At 38.3% G+C, this 18,036-nt stretch overlaps 1 protein-coding gene across 1 annotated transcript in view; it reads left to right on the top strand.

Annotated features, from left to right (window-relative positions):
- CRELD2 (cysteine rich with EGF-like domains 2) overlaps positions 1 to 17,645 on the top strand; it is a 21,019-nt gene extending 3,374 nt beyond the window's left edge. The window contains exons 4-16 of the mRNA XM_014963357.1: positions 904 to 986; positions 1,925 to 2,035; positions 3,936 to 4,027; positions 5,024 to 5,200; positions 6,498 to 6,596; positions 8,528 to 8,605; positions 9,417 to 9,512; positions 10,319 to 10,459; positions 11,656 to 11,754; positions 13,686 to 13,763; positions 14,575 to 14,670; positions 15,477 to 15,617; positions 17,477 to 17,645. Coding sequence (XP_014818843.1) covers positions 904 to 986; positions 1,925 to 2,035; positions 3,936 to 4,027; positions 5,024 to 5,200; positions 6,498 to 6,596; positions 8,528 to 8,605; positions 9,417 to 9,512; positions 10,319 to 10,459; positions 11,656 to 11,754; positions 13,686 to 13,763; positions 14,575 to 14,670; positions 15,477 to 15,617; positions 17,477 to 17,535 — 1,350 coding nt within the window. The 3' untranslated portion in view covers positions 17,536 to 17,645. The remainder of the gene's footprint in view (positions 1 to 903; positions 987 to 1,924; positions 2,036 to 3,935; positions 4,028 to 5,023; positions 5,201 to 6,497; positions 6,597 to 8,527; positions 8,606 to 9,416; positions 9,513 to 10,318; positions 10,460 to 11,655; positions 11,755 to 13,685; positions 13,764 to 14,574; positions 14,671 to 15,476; positions 15,618 to 17,476) is intronic.
- The last annotated feature ends 391 nt before the right edge of the window (positions 17,646 to 18,036 follow it).

The following is an 18,036-nucleotide window of genomic DNA, read 5'->3' as shown; positions in this document are numbered from 1 at the left end:
GCCGCTCCCCGCCCGCCGCTCCGAGGGGGGCAGCCCCCGGGCTGCGGGGCCGCTGGTCGGTGCGGAGGGGTGGCGGGCCCGCGGCTGGGCGGCTCTCCGCCTCCTCGGCCGAACTGGGGAGCGCTCCCGCCGGTCCGCCGTGAGGGTCCGCGGCCGGTCAAGCCGCTTTGCTGCTGGCCCTCGGTGACAGCCCGTAGCCCTTGGAGCGGCAGGTCTCGGAGCTCCTCGAGGGTTGCTGTCACAGGTGTTTCAGTGCGTTAGTGTGAAAAGGCCGGCTGTGCAGTGCTGGCTGTAGCACTCCGTGAGGAGAGCTAATGGAGAGCATCTTCCCCTAAAATTCTGTGTCTGTTGCCCCTTGTAACAGGCCTAGGCTGTGGCACAGTGCATGGGGGGCTGCTCCAGCTTGTGGCAGGTGCTTAGCGCTGCCTGTTCGTGTCCTCGCTGGCGCAGGCTCGGTCGGTGTGTGGAGATGTGGTGCGAGGTGTGGTTTGAGCGGTGCAGCTCGGGGAAGTTGTGCTGAGCACGGTGAATTATCCTGTTATATGGTTTAAGTTACAGCGTGGTGAAGACTGGGCTAAGTACTGTCAAAACTGGATGAAGTAGAGGTCCTGATCAACTGGTTAATAAAGTTCTTGAGAACTTTAAAGGAGAAGGGTATAAAGTCTCATACATGTGTATTTTTTGGCATAAACCAAGATTCTATGTTATGCTATCACCTACGTATTCTCACCTCTCATGTTATGAGCAGCAGTTTCCTTCACTTAACAATTTGTTTAGAAGCTTTACTGAAGTTTCTGCATGGCACTTCTCACAATTTTCATATAAGCATTCAATATTGCCCTTCATTTTTGCTATAAACAAAACCTTTGTAACTTAAATTCTTTCGGTACTTTTCATTTGCAGGGATTGGCAGATACAGCTAAAAAGAACTTTGGTGGTGGGAACACTGCTTGGGAAGAGAAGACGTTGTCCAAGTATGAGTCCAGGTAAGCTGTCTCAGTACTTCTTGTTCGGCTACATTTCATGTCCAGTGTGTGTTAACTTCACTGTGCCAGTGTTTGTCTGGAACTTAAATATTGAATGTTGCAGCTAAAGTTTCACATGCCCAAGCCTTAAATTCTTATTGATTAAAATGTGGCAGATTACACTGTAAGGTACAGGTTGCAGTAAAGACTGAAACCCCTTATCAATTTGTCTTTATTTGCCTTTATTTGTCTTGTTTCTGAAAACAACAAAAGTTAATACTTTTATTGGTCACAGAAGTTTTTTCTATTTACCCATTACTGTCCCAAAATAATGATTTAAAATAATGCTCAGTAGTTAATTGATTGTTGTAAAAGGTGTGGAGTACTGCAGTACTTGTTTTACAGTTAAAGCAGGATCTCCTCCCTAAAGTCATCACTATTTCAGTGCCAAACAGAAAAATAGAAGTGCTGATTACTGTACTCTTTTATATGTATGTATGATTACTGATAAAAGTGATATTATGTCTTTCTTCCAAATTTCAAATTCACTTTTTAATCTTAGTTGGAGCATTGAGATGTAAGGATGGGATTTCTGAGCCTCAGTTACTGTGAACTTCATGGGCTTGTATCAGATAGTAGTAATACCTGAAATTTATAGTTCAACATAAGAGAAAAATATTGCACTACAAATTTGCTGGGAAGCTAAAAATGTATCAAATCTCCTACAATCTGCAAACACAATAATTTCAAACAAGCCAAAGTGGTTCTTGTTATCATCCTAATTTTTTTTGGTTGAAGTATTGTTCATTAATTCTTTATTTTGATATTTGCTTTGTTTTGGAACTAATTCAGAATGCATCATAAACTGATAAAGTATTCTAGGCTGAAGTCTAGCTTCTCTGTCATATCTTGAGTGGTGTCAAATGTTTAAATTAGACTTCTGACTTCTGTGCTTGTAGTGAAATTCGTCTTGTGGAGATCATAGAGAACCTGTGTGACAGTAGTAACTTTGAGTGTAACAACATGGTAGAAGAGCATGAAGAACAAATAGAGAAATGGTGGTTCAAACTGTAAGTATGAAATTTTTTTGTGGAGATCTTTGTGTGGATAAGTTATCTAAGAGAATGTTAAATATTGTGCCTGAACAATTCTTCATTATCCTTCAAGAGTTGCTATTGGGTACAGCTGGCTTCAGGCTGACTCTTGGTAGCATGTGCCAATGTACAGTGATCTTTTTTATTTTTGATTCCAAAAGTGTTGCACCAAAACATTCAGTCTGGCTTCTCATATGCTGTCTACTCAGTTACCAGAGGGCTGTTGAGGCAAACTAATATTTGCCTCTATAATAAGCTTTGGGGTTTGTTACTCTTTTGTTTTCTTTTGTAGTAAGACTCTTTGGCAAGGGACTCTTTGGTTCTTGTGGGTTTTTTGTTTGTTTTTCCTGAAACATTATTTTGTCCTCCTGTCAATCAAGAAATAGTTGATACTAATAAATTTAGAAGTTGGATCTCTTGAGGGTGGTAGTATAGCAGCTGACTTTTCTACCTGCCTGCTGAGCTAGCCTGGGATTTCTGTTATAACTATGGTTTTCATATACCACTGTAGAATATAATTATACAAGGATGGCATTGTAGCATTTAAATATCTTAAGATCCTTTTTAAATTCCAAATCATGTTTCTTCTAAGTATTTTTTACTTCTTTAGATCATCAGCACTGCTAATGAGCTAGAATTCAATAGAGTGAACTATCATTATTACCACTTCATCACTGGATAAGTATTTTTGATAATCAGTTGGCTCTTAATGACTGCTTTATTGCTTTAGCAATAGTTTACCTATCTATACAGGATTATGTATACATTAACATGCCAATTGAAGGAAAGGTGAGCTGTGCAACCCAGAATAAACTACCTCATTCTCTGAAGCTGTCTTAAATTGGCAGAACTGAAAGAAATGGATCTTAAACTAGAGAATTAGAACAATTGATTAGTGCAATTGATTAACTTTTGCCTCCTGTCTTTTAACCTGCAATATCAAAATGTCATTCAGTTTCTGTGGCAGTTTCCAAAGACAGTTTCTTTGTCTGTGGCTGCCTTGGATCTTTTTTCACTTATTGTTACATTACATGCAGTACTCGGTAAATTTACTTTTCAGGGCCTGAGCCTTGGAGTCAATAAGGTCAGATGTAATAGTTTAGAAAGAGAAGCTGTACATGCCTCAGTAGTTGCTGAAGACTTCTGCCAGACTACAGAATTTCTAAACCTTTCCTTTATTAAAGTTTTTGAGATTTCAATGTCGGCGTGGTATTGAGATCTGTGAATTGTCATTCAGAACCGTAGTAGTCCTCATGCTTGCTTTCAAAATAATACCTAGGATTTCATTGTTAATGAGAGGTATATTCTAATGCTAGAGTAGCACAAACCTACCTTAATGTATGTTAAAAAAAAATCCTTTTTAAATAGTACTTGATTCATGCTAAAAAAGAGGAGACATTTTGCCCAGCACCCTATCGTGAAGTCAGGTTGGCAAGAATTTGAGCAAACGTTAATATCTGTCCTGGGTTATCTTCTACACAGTTGAGATAAACACGGACGTTATCTTTAAGAGGAAGACTTAAGTAAGACCGTCTAAACTATATATAAGCCTTCTCTAAAATGAAGGTGGTTAAAAAAAAAAGGGGGGGGGGGGGGAAAGGGTGTATTAAACATTTTTCATAAATATAATCTATAAAATTTGAGTGGAGTCTGTTAATGTATTGTAGTTTAAAGGTGAATTAATCTCAAGTTGGAGGACTTCTAGAAATTGGTTCCTGAAATAAGGTTGTCTTCAGAACAGGAAAAAAAAAAGTTTTAATGTGTCACATGCAATAGATTTCTCTACTGTGTTGCGCAGTTGTGTATGTTGACTTTTGAATAATCTTCATTCTTTTTATGTTATATTTATATCATTCTATTTATACTATTTCTACAGAAAGAAGAAGTATCCTGATTTGTTTAAATGGTTTTGCATAGAAACAATAGAAGTTTGCTGCCCTGCTGGAACTTACGGACCAGATTGCCTTGGTAATTTTTCATTTGAAAAATACAGTAGCAGATAAGTTCTTCTTACCTGTTTGTTTCAGTCTTTCATAACATGGACAAATACATAAAGTAGGATATTTTGAGCAGCTGTTGAGTAGTATGTACTTGCCTGCTGCCTGATGGTTAGGCAGCTGCCTTGTGAGCGTCCTGCCCAAAGAAAAGTCTTCTGGGCATGAAATAACGTACAGAGCTATCAAGGGTACTTACGTGTGCAGAATCCATCTGATCTCATGCTCACATCCACACCTGACCCATGCTTAAAGGCTATCTGTGACATCAAGTCTATTGTTTAGGTGGCCTTTCAGAAGCTATGTAAACAACAGTCCTTGACTAGTTTCATGAGTAAAACAGCCAAAACAGTGTTGGGGATTAAACAAAGAAATTCACAGCTGAGGATTTGTTAAAAGGCAATGGGAGAAATTGGATGAAAGTAAGATCTTTGATGCAAAAGTGATAAAGGAGGTGGTTTTGCCCCTGAAGTTTATGTAATTGATAAACTTCTAAAACCTTGCACCTTGTTAGAGATCAACTTTGGCCTCTTATATTGTTAAAAATGAAGTGCCAATTCCCAGTATTGATCTAAATGATTGCTATTAAGTTTTTCCAGCGGCAGTATGAACATTCTTTGAAAATCCAGATTAAATCCAGATACCAACTTTAGCCAGGAAGGTAGGAAAATAGATAAAATTCTAAGCCATGGTCCTTACCCAAAATTAAATTTTTAACTGAACATTCCTGGAGATTGTTTTGAGTTCCTCTTGTACTTGACTATGTTACTGAGTATTCCTTGTTGCAAACTTTTTGGTTGTTCTCAAGGCAAAAAAATATTCTGGAAATTATATCCTGGTTTAGTGTGACTATTTTTTTTTTTGAAGTTTTACTGTCTATGAAGAGGGAGGGAGAGACTTCAGGTGCCTGTGGCTGAGAATAGGGATTTACTTCCTTTAGCATCTGGTTTGTGTGTTTGATCCTTTTTAGCTTGTCGTGGTGGATCAGAAAGACCTTGCCATGGAAACGGTCACTGTGATGGTGATGGTACCCGAGGTGGAGATGGCTCATGTAGCTGCAACAAGGAGTATACGGGAGAGTTTTGTTTGGACTGTTCTAATGGTTACTTCAGTACCTTGAGGAATGAGACCCATTCTGTTTGTACAGGTAATGAAGTCTTTGACACACGCTTAGATCTTTGTCTCCCTTCTTCAGTTTTTGTAAACAAAACTAGAAACAATTTAAACTGACAAATGTAGAAATCAAAGTAGTTAAAATTTGGTCACTGGGCTTTAACCACATCAGTTTGGTGGAATTCTAAGGATTTGCTAAGCCATTCTTCCAGGTGCCCCTTGACTTTTTTTTTTTTTTTTTTTTTTTTTTTTAATTTTTCTGCTTTAAGTTAAGAGGCAGAATTCAACTTTGTCATGAGGGAGGTGAGGGGGAAGAGCAAGCTTTGGGTCCTCATCTCCTCCCCCCAAGTATTGTACAAAAATCTTAAGCTGTAGTTGCTGCATAGTGGACTACTTTGGAAGCAAGGTTTTCCTCATGTCTCATTTAAGCTCTAGCTGGAGTAAATGGGCATGGAAACAGCTGATCTGTATTGTCGACTATCTAGGTTCCAGTTAAGTATGTCTAAGCTAAACTTGGAAACAAAGTCAGGTTGTAGGAATAAACTTTTTCAGTTGGTCAGATTTTCTTCTGGTTTACATCTTGAATGAGATTCTGCAGCAACCAAATCCTGAGCATGGGGTCAAAGATTGATTTTAAACACTGTTGCTTTTTTTATCTGGCTGAGTAGTAAATCTTCTGTATGATTGTTTTATTTTACAATATATAGCATGCATGTGTTATATATTGCATGTTGTATATGCATGTAATATATATAAAGTATATATATTATACATATACAACTGCACTTCTTGTATGTTTCTTTGTGAAGTTCTTCAGATGAGTACCACTTCACACATTGCTCTCAAAGCTAATTGCAAATTAAGTACTCTAAGGTTTCCTTAGGTGGGAGTGCTGAGTCTGTGCTGTCCCAACCCTGAGCAGCTCAGCAAAGTTTACTTTCTTCATCGCTTCTTTCCAAATATTTCAAAATTTGGACCTGTGACTTCTAGTCACTAGAATTTCATGACACTGTTTTAAGTGGTGTAGATGACTGGAGTTGCCAGGTTTGGCTTTCTGGGGTTTTGGTGTGTGAGGTTTTTTGTTGTGTTTTTTTTGAGGGGGTTGGTTTTGGTTTTGTTTGGTTTTTTTTTTTGTAGGATAGAGCTGCTTTTTTTTGGTAAATGGTATCTCCATAAAATCAAGATTTAATCTTGTGAATGGCAGGGCCAAGCTACTAAAATATGATAGCTTCCAGTGAATCCTAAGTAAGGTTTTCTTTGAGAATTTGTGTGCCCAAACTTGTCTTGGAATCTCCCAACAAAGCTCAGATTGTAGTTTTCTCTTATCTCAGCCTGCCACGCTGCTTGTAAAACTTGTACTGGTTCAAGTAACAAGGACTGCCGAGACTGTAAAGAAGGATGGATTAAAAATGAAGAATCAGCCTGTGTGGGTAAGTAATGCTAGGTAGACTTCCAACAGGTTTTGCAGCAACATTGGCTAATGAGACTAGATGATATCACATTGAGTTTTATGGAAGTGTATTTTATGGAAGTGTTCTGTCAGTTTAGATTTCTGTAGTTTGTAGTCTCTCTCTTCCTAACTTGTTTCACATTGCAAGAAAGCAGTATTTCATCCCCACTGATCCCCTGATGATTATACTTGTCTCTATCAGACTCTTCACTATGTGTCTCCTAGTTTAGTGGAATACAGGTAGCAGCGAGTGGGGTGTTCCTTTTAAGACACAGTTCTTGTGTTTATTTGAATGCTAAGCAGTGTCCTGCTGTTGATTTAAACTATTTTATAAACTACTGGAAGATTCCTGTCAGCTTATCTACATATTTTGTAGTGGTTTACACAATTGTCTTCACATTACTGAATGTTCATAAATGCTCAGCCCTATTAGAATTCGAACATTTCATGTAAAGCCAGCTGTACTAAGGTTTCCTGGTACTGGGGAGAAATACCAGGAGGCATCAAGCTCAGTACTTCTGTTAATCTTTTAGCTATTTCTAGCTTAGCATTTCTACTGGTGTATGAGGAGATATGGATGGAACACTTAAGGAAAAACCCAAATACTAAAAATACTCTCACATGCAGGACTGCGCTAGGAGGAGAATAACGCATTCTGTTTAACTGGTTATATTTGACCTGTTAAAGACCCTTAACATAATGCTTGGAAATAATATCTTAGAAGTTATGTGAACACTGCTACTTTTCAAAAGTGCTAAGGACAACTAAGATTTGAGTTGCAGGTACTGCCATACCTGCTTAGACAGCTGTTAAGCACTTCAGGAGGATTTTTAAGATACTCCAGTATTGTCTTCTGTACAGCTGTCTTTTTCCCAAATAATCAATGCAACCAATCAAGTATAAATTAAGTAATCAGTAGGAATGATGTCTGCAGCAGCAGGATGAGATAGATAGCAAGACCAGGTTGGATGGGGCTTTGAGCAACCTGGTCTAGTGGGCGGGTTGGAACTCGATGATCTTTAAGGTCCCTTCCAACTCCAACCATTCTATGATTCTAAAGGGACTGAAATAGCCTTTCTCTGTGCAAATGTTTTTTAATTATGAGTACTGTCATGTCCTTTCCTTGAATTCACAAGGCTAGCATGTTTTAACTTCCCAGGTAGAACTGGTTTTCAGCTTGACTGGTCCTAACCATAACTTGGCTTTCTCCAGTTTGCTTTGTGTAGAAAACTAAGCAATGTATGTGTGTGCATTTGTGTAATTCTTTTTTTAATACTTTGAAGAGTTACATAGGTTGGTAATATAGGAGTAGAGAAGTCAACAGTATTCTGGAAGAACAGTCTTTGTGCTTATTTGTTAAGCTATTTACATAGAAAGCATAAACACATGCAAAACACTGGCTTGAAAATGACAAGGATGGAAGGTATTCTGGAAACTTCATTTAATTTATATCTTGAATTTCTGATACATCTGTTACTGTCATCAATAAACATCTTCTGAGGATCAGTTTTGATCATGTCAGTTTAACCTGAACATAACGGTATATAAGTTACCATGTTACTTTTTTGTCTAACATGTTGCATATCTCATCCTAAACTCATTGCAACAATTACTTTAATTGCAGTCAGTTTAAGTTCATAGCTTCTGTGCAGCGTGCCTTCCACTCCCAGTGCACGGCCCAGTGGGGGAAAGTCCCTGTTTTGGGGACTCAACCCCAAATTGGGAGGGGAAAAGGGGCAGCCTTTGAAAATGCTTTTACATCTTCAAGAGAGACTAAAGGACGAGTTTTTAAATCTTATCTATAAATAGGATTTATAGAAAGTTCTTTTTCCCAAAGCATGGCATTTAAGTATTGATCTTGCTATTTAATAATGACTTCTTTTAGGTAACTTGTCACTTTTTATCTTTCAGATTTAGATGAGTGTGCTTCTTCTCCTTGCAAAGATCACCAGTATTGTTTAAACACAGATGGATCTTTCTCATGCAAAGGTTTCTTTTTAATCTGCTGTTTGTACTTTATCTCTAGCATTAGATTAGGACTCTTGAAGATAATACTAGAAAACATGTAATACCAGGAACTTAATACAATGTGGACTGGTCCTCACTGGGCATGGGATGGATGAAGCTTTAGACCTTTCTTATGAGGAAGGAAGAGATATCTGGTTATTTCTACTCTGCTCTCATGAGACCCCACATGGAGTACTTCATTCTGCTCTAGGTCCCCCAACATAAGAAGGACATGGACCTGTTGCAGTGAGTCCAGGGGAGAGCCATGAAAATGACTGAGGGGCTGGAGCACCTCTCATATAAGCACAGGCTGAGAGAGTTGGGATTGTTCAGCTTGGAAAAGAGAAGGCTGTAGGGAGACCTTATAAGCAGCCTTCCAGTATCTGAAGGGGGCCTACAGAAGAGATGGGGAGGGACTCTTTATCAGGAAGTGTAGTGATAGGATGAGGGGTAATGGTTTTAAACTGAAAGAGGGGAGATTTAGATTAGATACTAGGATGAATTTTTTTTTGCTGTGAGGGTGGTGAGACACTGGAACAGGTTGCCCAGAGAAGTTGTGGATGCCCATCCCCAGAGGTGTTTAAGGCCAGGTTGGATGAAGCTTTGAGCAACCTAGTTTAGTGGGAGGTGACCCTGCCCACAGCAGGAAGGTTGGAACTAGATGATCCTTGAGGTCCTTTCCAACCCCCAAACTATTCTATGATTTGTTGTGTGGGTAAGCTGACTAACTTTAAGGGTGGTACTTTAAATTGCAGATTTATTAACTTTTATGCTTAAAATGTTTTATTCTTAGCATGTGATGCCAGCTGTGTAGGTTGCACAGGGGAAGGTTCTGACAAGTGTAAGACCTGCGCGTCTGGATATGTGAAGGAAGAAGAAAAGTGTACAGGTTGGTGGATTTAGCAGTACATGGTAGGACACCAGTTAGCTCACTTGTGTTTGTCTGCTTGTTTTCAAGCCTATCAAAACAAACCCAGTCGTTCTGATATTAGCAGCAAAGACTTTCTTTATAACTTCCTTTATATTACTGACTTAATGTGCCCTGGTAAGGCTTAAAGGTGAAACACTCCCTCAAAAGGGAAAAGGTATTTTATAGTGGGTTCAGGAAACAAATACATGAGTCTCTTGTCAGTTACCTACTGCTTCATTAGAAGTGCACCTGTATTCATTTTGTTACAATGGGGGATTCTGTTGTCTTTCTTTTAATCCATTAATGTCCCAGTTCAAATGATAGTAATTTATAGTGAATTGTAACTTGTGAAATGATAGGAAAAAGGGTGAAATTATAATTTCTCTGTGGGGAAGAGCAGAAGTTATGCATGATCTTAAGTAGCTGTTAACCATAATGACATAGTATTTATAGGCTCCTTTAGTTGTGCTTTGATGGTATCAATAGAAAATAATTATGGGAAATCTTCAGTAGGTTAAGACGAGTGCCATTGCTTAATTCATTTCCCCACACAGGGGCTTGCAAAACATAAAAAAACCAGTAGTATCTGAATAAATTTGAAACCCAATCTAAATCATGAAGAACCATAACAGATTATTTTAACAGAAGTCAAATCTGTTGCAGCAGCATTCTGCTCCTCAGTGTTTTTTATAGTTGAATAGAATTTTGTTTATATGACTGGGCACAAATAAGTTTTATAACAAAATAATAGCAGCGGACTTTTTCTTTCCCTCTCTTGTCTCTAGATATAGATGAATGTAACCTTCCTGAAAAGGTCTGCGTGAGGGAGAATCAAGACTGTGTTAATACTTCAGGTAGTTACAAGTGTGTATGTTCAGAAGGATTTGAAGATAAGGACGGAACATGTGTTCAAACTGTAAAAACAGGCAAGTGGCTGTTTTAAAATATGCTATATTGACAACCTGGAGGTATATTTCTGTCTAAGGGTGTAGTTGCTTGTAAATGGTACCTGAAGGGTGCCTACAAGAGGGCTGGGGAGGGACATTTTACAAGGGCATGTAGTGATAGGATGAGGGACAATGACTTCAAACTGTAAGTGGGGAGATTTAGATTAAATATTAGGAAGAAATTTTGCACTGTGAGAGTGGTGAGGCGCTGGAGCGGGTTGCCCAGGGAAGTTCTGGATGCCCCATCCCTGGAAGTGTTCAAGGCCAGACTGGATGGGGCTTTGAGCAACCTGCTCTAGTGGGAGGTGTCCCTGCCCATGGCAGGGGGTGGGAACTAGGTGATCCTTAAGGTCTCTTCCAACTCAAACCATTCTATGATTCTATGAAACACTTCTGTATAATTTCTCATCTTCCTGCAGCTGTGGTCTGTGTCAAGTAGTTTGTGGTGTAGGCCACATTCTGGCATGCGTGTTTTCTTGCTTAAAGGTAGTGGGGTGTTTTAAACATCCTATTCTTGGGTTGATATTTTTTTGCTTAACTCAAAGTTGTGTTAGTAATTCACTTAAGTCTCTGGCTTCCTTCCATAAAGTGAACTAGCAAATTACTGCTACCGTAAAATGGAGGTCTTCTTCCTCCTCACGTGTCTCCTTTATTGTTAATTCTAATCACTTAAGAATTTATCTCATTACATGCAAGCTGCTTCAATTCACTGACATGTCAGAAAACTAAGTAGAATACTTTTTGCTGGATAAGAGAGCTAGACTTTTTTATTTTGTGATCACACAAATGCCAGAGCTGGTGTGAAGGTGAATATGGAGAAGACCCCCATCTTTCAGTAGTAGGGAGCTTTAAGCTTGACTTAGACTACACCTCCAGTCAAGAAATTCAAGTATAATTTGATCTAGGATGTATGACACATTATGGACAGAATTATGTTCATTAGTCTTTCATTACTCCATCTCCACTTTTTTTTTTTGTAGGATAGAGCTGCTTTTTTTTTGGTAAATGGTATCTCCATAAAATCAAGATTTAATCTTGTGAATGGCAGGGCCAAGCTACTAAAATATGATAGCTTCCAGTGAATCCTAAGTAAGGTTTTCTTTGAGAATTTGTGTGCCCAAACTTGTCTTGGAATCTCCCAACAAAGCTCAGATTGTAGTTTTCTCTTATCTCAGCCTGCCACGCTGCTTGTAAAACTTGTACTGGTTCAAGTAACAAGGACTGCCGAGACTGTAAAGAAGGATGGATTAAAAATGAAGAATCAGCCTGTGTGGGTAAGTAATGCTAGGTAGACTTCCAACAGGTTTTGCAGCAACATTGGCTAATGAGACTAGATGATATCACATTGAGTTTTATGGAAGTGTATTTTATGGAAGTGTTCTGTCAGTTTAGATTTCTGTAGTTTGTAGTCTCTCTCTTCCTAACTTGTTTCACATTGCAAGAAAGCAGTATTTCATCCCCACTGATCCCCTGATGATTATACTTGTCTCTATCAGACTCTTCACTATGTGTCTCCTAGTTTAGTGGAATACAGGTAGCAGCGAGTGGGGTGTTCCTTTTAAGACACAGTTCTTGTGTTTATTTGAATGCTAAGCAGTGTCCTGCTGTTGATTTAAACTATTTTATAAACTACTGGAAGATTCCTGTCAGCTTATCTACATATTTTGTAGTGGTTTACACAATTGTCTTCACATTACTGAATGTTCATAAATGCTCAGCCCTATTAGAATTCGAACATTTCATGTAAAGCCAGCTGTACTAAGGTTTCCTGGTACTGGGGAGAAATACCAGGAGGCATCAAGCTCAGTACTTCTGTTAATCTTTTAGCTATTTCTAGCTTAGCATTTCTACTGGTGTATGAGGAGATATGGATGGAACACTTAAGGAAAAACCCAAATACTAAAAATACTCTCACATGCAGGACTGCGCTAGGAGGAGAATAACGCATTCTGTTTAACTGGTTATATTTGACCTGTTAAAGACCCTTAACATAATGCTTGGAAATAATATCTTAGAAGTTATGTGAACACTGCTACTTTTCAAAAGTGCTAAGGACAACTAAGATTTGAGTTGCAGGTACTGCCATACCTGCTTAGACAGCTGTTAAGCACTTCAGGAGGATTTTTAAGATACTCCAGTATTGTCTTCTGTACAGCTGTCTTTTTCCCAAATAATCAATGCAACCAATCAAGTATAAATTAAGTAATCAGTAGGAATGATGTCTGCAGCAGCAGGATGAGATAGATAGCAAGACCAGGTTGGATGGGGCTTTGAGCAACCTGGTCTAGTGGGCGGGTTGGAACTCGATGATCTTTAAGGTCCCTTCCAACTCCAACCATTCTATGATTCTAAAGGGACTGAAATAGCCTTTCTCTGTGCAAATGTTTTTTAATTATGAGTACTGTCATGTCCTTTCCTTGAATTCACAAGGCTAGCATGTTTTAACTTCCCAGGTAGAACTGGTTTTCAGCTTGACTGGTCCTAACCATAACTTGGCTTTCTCCAGTTTGCTTTGTGTAGAAAACTAAGCAATGTATGTGTGTGCATTTGTGTAATTCTTTTTTTAATACTTTGAAGAGTTACATAGGTTGGTAATATAGGAGTAGAGAAGTCAACAGTATTCTGGAAGAACAGTCTTTGTGCTTATTTGTTAAGCTATTTACATAGAAAGCATAAACACATGCAAAACACTGGCTTGAAAATGACAAGGATGGAAGGTATTCTGGAAACTTCATTTAATTTATATCTTGAATTTCTGATACATCTGTTACTGTCATCAATAAACATCTTCTGAGGATCAGTTTTGATCATGTCAGTTTAACCTGAACATAACGGTATATAAGTTACCATGTTACTTTTTTGTCTAACATGTTGCATATCTCATCCTAAACTCATTGCAACAATTACTTTAATTGCAGTCAGTTTAAGTTCATAGCTTCTGTGCAGCGTGCCTTCCACTCCCAGTGCACGGCCCAGTGGGGGAAAGTCCCTGTTTTGGGGACTCAACCCCAAATTGGAAGGGGAAAAGGGGCAGCCTTTGAAAATGCTTTTACATCTTCAAGAGAGACTAAAGGACGAGTTTTTAAATCTTATCTATAAATAGGATTTATAGAAAGTTCTTTTTCCCAAAGCATGGCATTTAAGTATTGATCTTGCTATTTAATAATGACTTCTTTTAGGTAACTTGTCACTTTTTATCTTTCAGATTTAGATGAGTGTGCTTCTTCTCCTTGCAAAGATCACCAGTATTGTTTAAACACAGATGGATCTTTCTCATGCAAAGGTTTCTTTTTAATCTGCTGTTTGTACTTTATCTCTAGCATTAGATTAGGACTCTTGAAGATAATACTAGAAAACATGTAATACCAGGAACTTAATACAATGTGGACTGGTCCTCACTGGGCATGGGATGGATGAAGCTTTAGACCTTTCTTATGAGGAAGGAAGAGATATCTGGTTATTTCTACTCTGCTCTCATGAGACCCCACATGGAGTACTTCATTCTGCTCTAGGTCCCCCAACATAAGAAGGACATGGACCTGTTGCAGTGAGTCCAGGGGAGAGCCATGAAAATGACTGAGGGGCTGGAGCACCTCTCATATAAGCACAGGCTGAGAGAGTTGGGATTGTTCAGCTTGGAAAAGAGAAGGCTGTAGGGAGACCTTATAAGCAGCCTTCCAGTATCTGAAGGGGGCCTACAGAAGAGATGGGGAGGGACTCTTTATCAGGAAGTGTAGTGATAGGATGAGGGGTAATGGTTTTAAACTGAAAGAGGGGAGATTTAGATTAGATACTAGGATGAATTTTTTTTTGCTGTGAGGGTGGTGAGACACTGGAACAGGTTGCCCAGAGAAGTTGTGGATGCCCATCCCCAGAGGTGTTTAAGGCCAGGTTGGATGAAGCTTTGAGCAACCTAGTTTAGTGGGAGGTGACCCTGCCCACAGCAGGAAGGTTGGAACTAGATGATCCTTGAGGTCCTTTCCAACCCCCAAACTATTCTATGATTTGTTGTGTGGGTAAGCTGACTAACTTTAAGGGTGGTACTTTAAATTGCAGATTTATTAACTTTTATGCTTAAAATGTTTTATTCTTAGCATGTGATGCCAGCTGTGTAGGTTGCACAGGGGAAGGTTCTGACAAGTGTAAGACCTGCGCGTCTGGATATGTGAAGGAAGAAGAAAAGTGTACAGGTTGGTGGATTTAGCAGTACATGGTAGGACACCAGTTAGCTCACTTGTGTTTGTCTGCTTGTTTTCAAGCCTATCAAAACAAACCCAGTCGTTCTGATATTAGCAGCAAAGACTTTCTTTATAACTTCCTTTATATTACTGACTTAATGTGCCCTGGTAAGGCTTAAAGGTGAAACACTCCCTCAAAAGGGAAAAGGTATTTTATAGTGGGTTCAGGAAACAAATACATGAGTCTCTTGTCAGTTACCTACTGCTTCATTAGAAGTGCACCTGTATTCATTTTGTTACAATGGGGGATTCTGTTGTCTTTCTTTTAATCCATTAATGTCCCAGTTCAAATGATAGTAATTTATAGTGAATTGTAACTTGTGAAATGATAGGAAAAAGGGTGAAATTATAATTTCTCTGTGGGGAAGAGCAGAAGTTATGCATGATCTTAAGTAGCTGTTAACCATAATGACATAGTATTTATAGGCTCCTTTAGTTGTGCTTTGATGGTATCAATAGAAAATAATTATGGGAAATCTTCAGTAGGTTAAGACGAGTGCCATTGCTTAATTCATTTCCCCACACAGGGGCTTGCAAAACATAAAAAAACCAGTAGTATCTGAATAAATTTGAAACCCAATCTAAATCATGAAGAACCATAACAGATTATTTTAACAGAAGTCAAATCTGTTGCAGCAGCATTCTGCTCCTCAGTGTTTTTTATAGTTGAATAGAATTTTGTTTATATGACTGGGCACAAATAAGTTTTATAACAAAATAATAGCAGCGGACTTTTTCTTTCCCTCTCTTGTCTCTAGATATAGATGAATGTAACCTTCCTGAAAAGGTCTGCGTGAGGGAGAATCAAGACTGTGTTAATACTTCAGGTAGTTACAAGTGTGTATGTTCAGAAGGATTTGAAGATAAGGACGGAACATGTGTTCAAACTGTAAAAACAGGCAAGTGGCTGTTTTAAAATATGCTATATTGACAACCTGGAGGTATATTTCTGTCTAAGGGTGTAGTTGCTTGTAAATGGTACCTGAAGGGTGCCTACAAGAGGGCTGGGGAGGGACATTTTACAAGGGCATGTAGTGATAGGATGAGGGACAATGACTTCAAACTGTAAGTGGGGAGATTTAGATTAAATATTAGGAAGAAATTTTGCACTGTGAGAGTGGTGAGGCGCTGGAGCGGGTTGCCCAGGGAAGTTCTGGATGCCCCATCCCTGGAAGTGTTCAAGGCCAGACTGGATGGGGCTTTGAGCAACCTGCTCTAGTGGGAGGGGTCCCTGCCCATGGCAGGGGGAGGGAACTAGGGGATCCTTAAGGTCTCTTCCAACTCAAACCATTCTATGATTCTATGAAACACTTCTGTATAATTTCTCATCTTCCTGCAGCTGTGGTCTGTGTCAAGTAGTTTGTGGTGTAGGCCACATTCTGGCATGCGTGTTTTCTTGCTTAAAGGTAGTGGGGTGTTTTAAACATCCTATTCTTGGGTTGATATTTTTTTGCTTAACTCAAAGTTGTGTTAGTAATTCACTTAAGTCTCTGGCTTCCTTCCATAAAGTGAACTAGCAAATTACTGCTACCGTAAAATGGAGGTCTTCTTCCTCCTCACGTGTCTCCTTTATTGTTAATTCTAATCACTTAAGAATTTATCTCATTACATGCAAGCTGCTTCAATTCACTGACATGTCAGAAAACTAAGTAGAATACTTTTTGCTGGATAAGAGAGCTAGACTTTTTTATTTTGTGATCACACAAATGCCAGAGCTGGTGTGAAGGTGAATATGGAGAAGACCCCCATCTTTCAGTAGTAGGGAGCTTTAAGCTTGACTTAGACTACACCTCCAGTCAAGAAATTCAAGTATAATTTGATCTAGGATGTATGACACATTATGGACAGAATTATGTTCATTAGTCTTTCATTACTCCATCTCCACAGTCTTTTGCCTTGTTTTTTTCTTTTTTTTTTTTTTTTTAACCAATTCCATAGTGAAAGACAGGATTATTTTGTAATAAAGGACGTAGGAGAATAGATAAGAGACACTCAATTTCATACCTTTATTTTCTTTTTACTTCTTAGCTTGTTTACGGGTAGTCCTTTACAAGACTACATTTTTATCTTGTAATAATAAATTGTTAAATCTATGTAGTTTTGCTACTCAAGGCCATTCAGTTCAGACCTTATACTCTCAAGTACTCACTGTTATTAGTCCTTTAAAGTCAGTTGTGTCTTTCCTGTGCAGATACCCAGGATATCAGTTGCTATGATTTTTAATGTGGCCTGACATTTTGTGAGAGTAAAAGTAAAATTAAAAGTTGATAAATTGGCTTAGGTTTTTTCTTACATTAATGCTTTTACCAATATAATAAAATTGCTCTGCTTTTTTTGAAAGCTGTTCTAACATCTGAACTGAGCAGCTTGCCCTGTAGAAAATAATTCTGATCAATACTTGATTTTTTGTTTTCAAATACCAGAATTTCTTCTAGCAGTTCATGTGGAAAGGAGAAAGTTCACTGTGAATAGCTGAAAGTAAAAGCTTAGAGTAGAAATAGCTGTGCTGCTTTTATCCTCCACTAACAATATCATATCAGTTTATTTGAAATGTTTTGTTTGCATAAAAAAAAATTAAAAAATTACTTGTACCGTCCTCCTATTCCAAGCTTATAGCTTTTGTATCTGGCTTTATTGCTTGTCTGGTCTTGATAAATGTGTTTATTTGGATTTCTTTTTAAGCAATTCCTAATGTCAAAAACTATATGGTATATTTAATAATACAGTTATATTCTAATTATGATACTTAATTCCACAGGAGAGGAAGTAAAGAGCGAAACAACTGAGCCTTCACGTACTGGACATGATGACTTATGATATGCATTCAGAACCAAAAGACATTCCTATCTGAAGTTTTAAATTATTGGACTAAGCCCCTGTAGCTGAGATACTGTGGAAATGGTATTAAATATGCAGATTGCCATTAAGATTTTTTTTTTAAATGGTGATAAACTGCTCTTTAAGCTGCATTTCTCTATTCTTAAATGCCACTTTTTATATAAATTCTTAAAGAACAAGACTCTAGATGGGTAAGTATAAAATTTGAATTAACGTAACGTCGTACCCAGCAATTGTAAACAATTTGCAGGTTTTTCATCCTAGTGCCTACTGAAAATTCTCACCATTTGGAAGGACTTAGTTGCACTTCATAAATCAAGGAAAATTTAGACTGAAGTTTGGTGTTTCTTGACATGTAAATATTTCTGTAACCAAAATACAGCTTTTAGAAATTCTCAAAGGGAATCTCTTTGGGGGGAAACGCTATTCCCTTAAACAAAATAGAATGCATAATACTGCATTCAATAAAAGTTTATTTTG

The sequence above is a fragment of the Calidris pugnax genome, unplaced genomic scaffold, assembly GCF_001431845.1.
Source record: "Calidris pugnax isolate Ruff unplaced genomic scaffold, ASM143184v1 scaffold44, whole genome shotgun sequence".
In the NCBI taxonomy this organism is placed as follows: Eukaryota; Metazoa; Chordata; class Aves; order Charadriiformes; family Scolopacidae; genus Calidris; species Calidris pugnax.
This window is presented reverse-complemented; position numbering and strand designations above follow the sequence as displayed.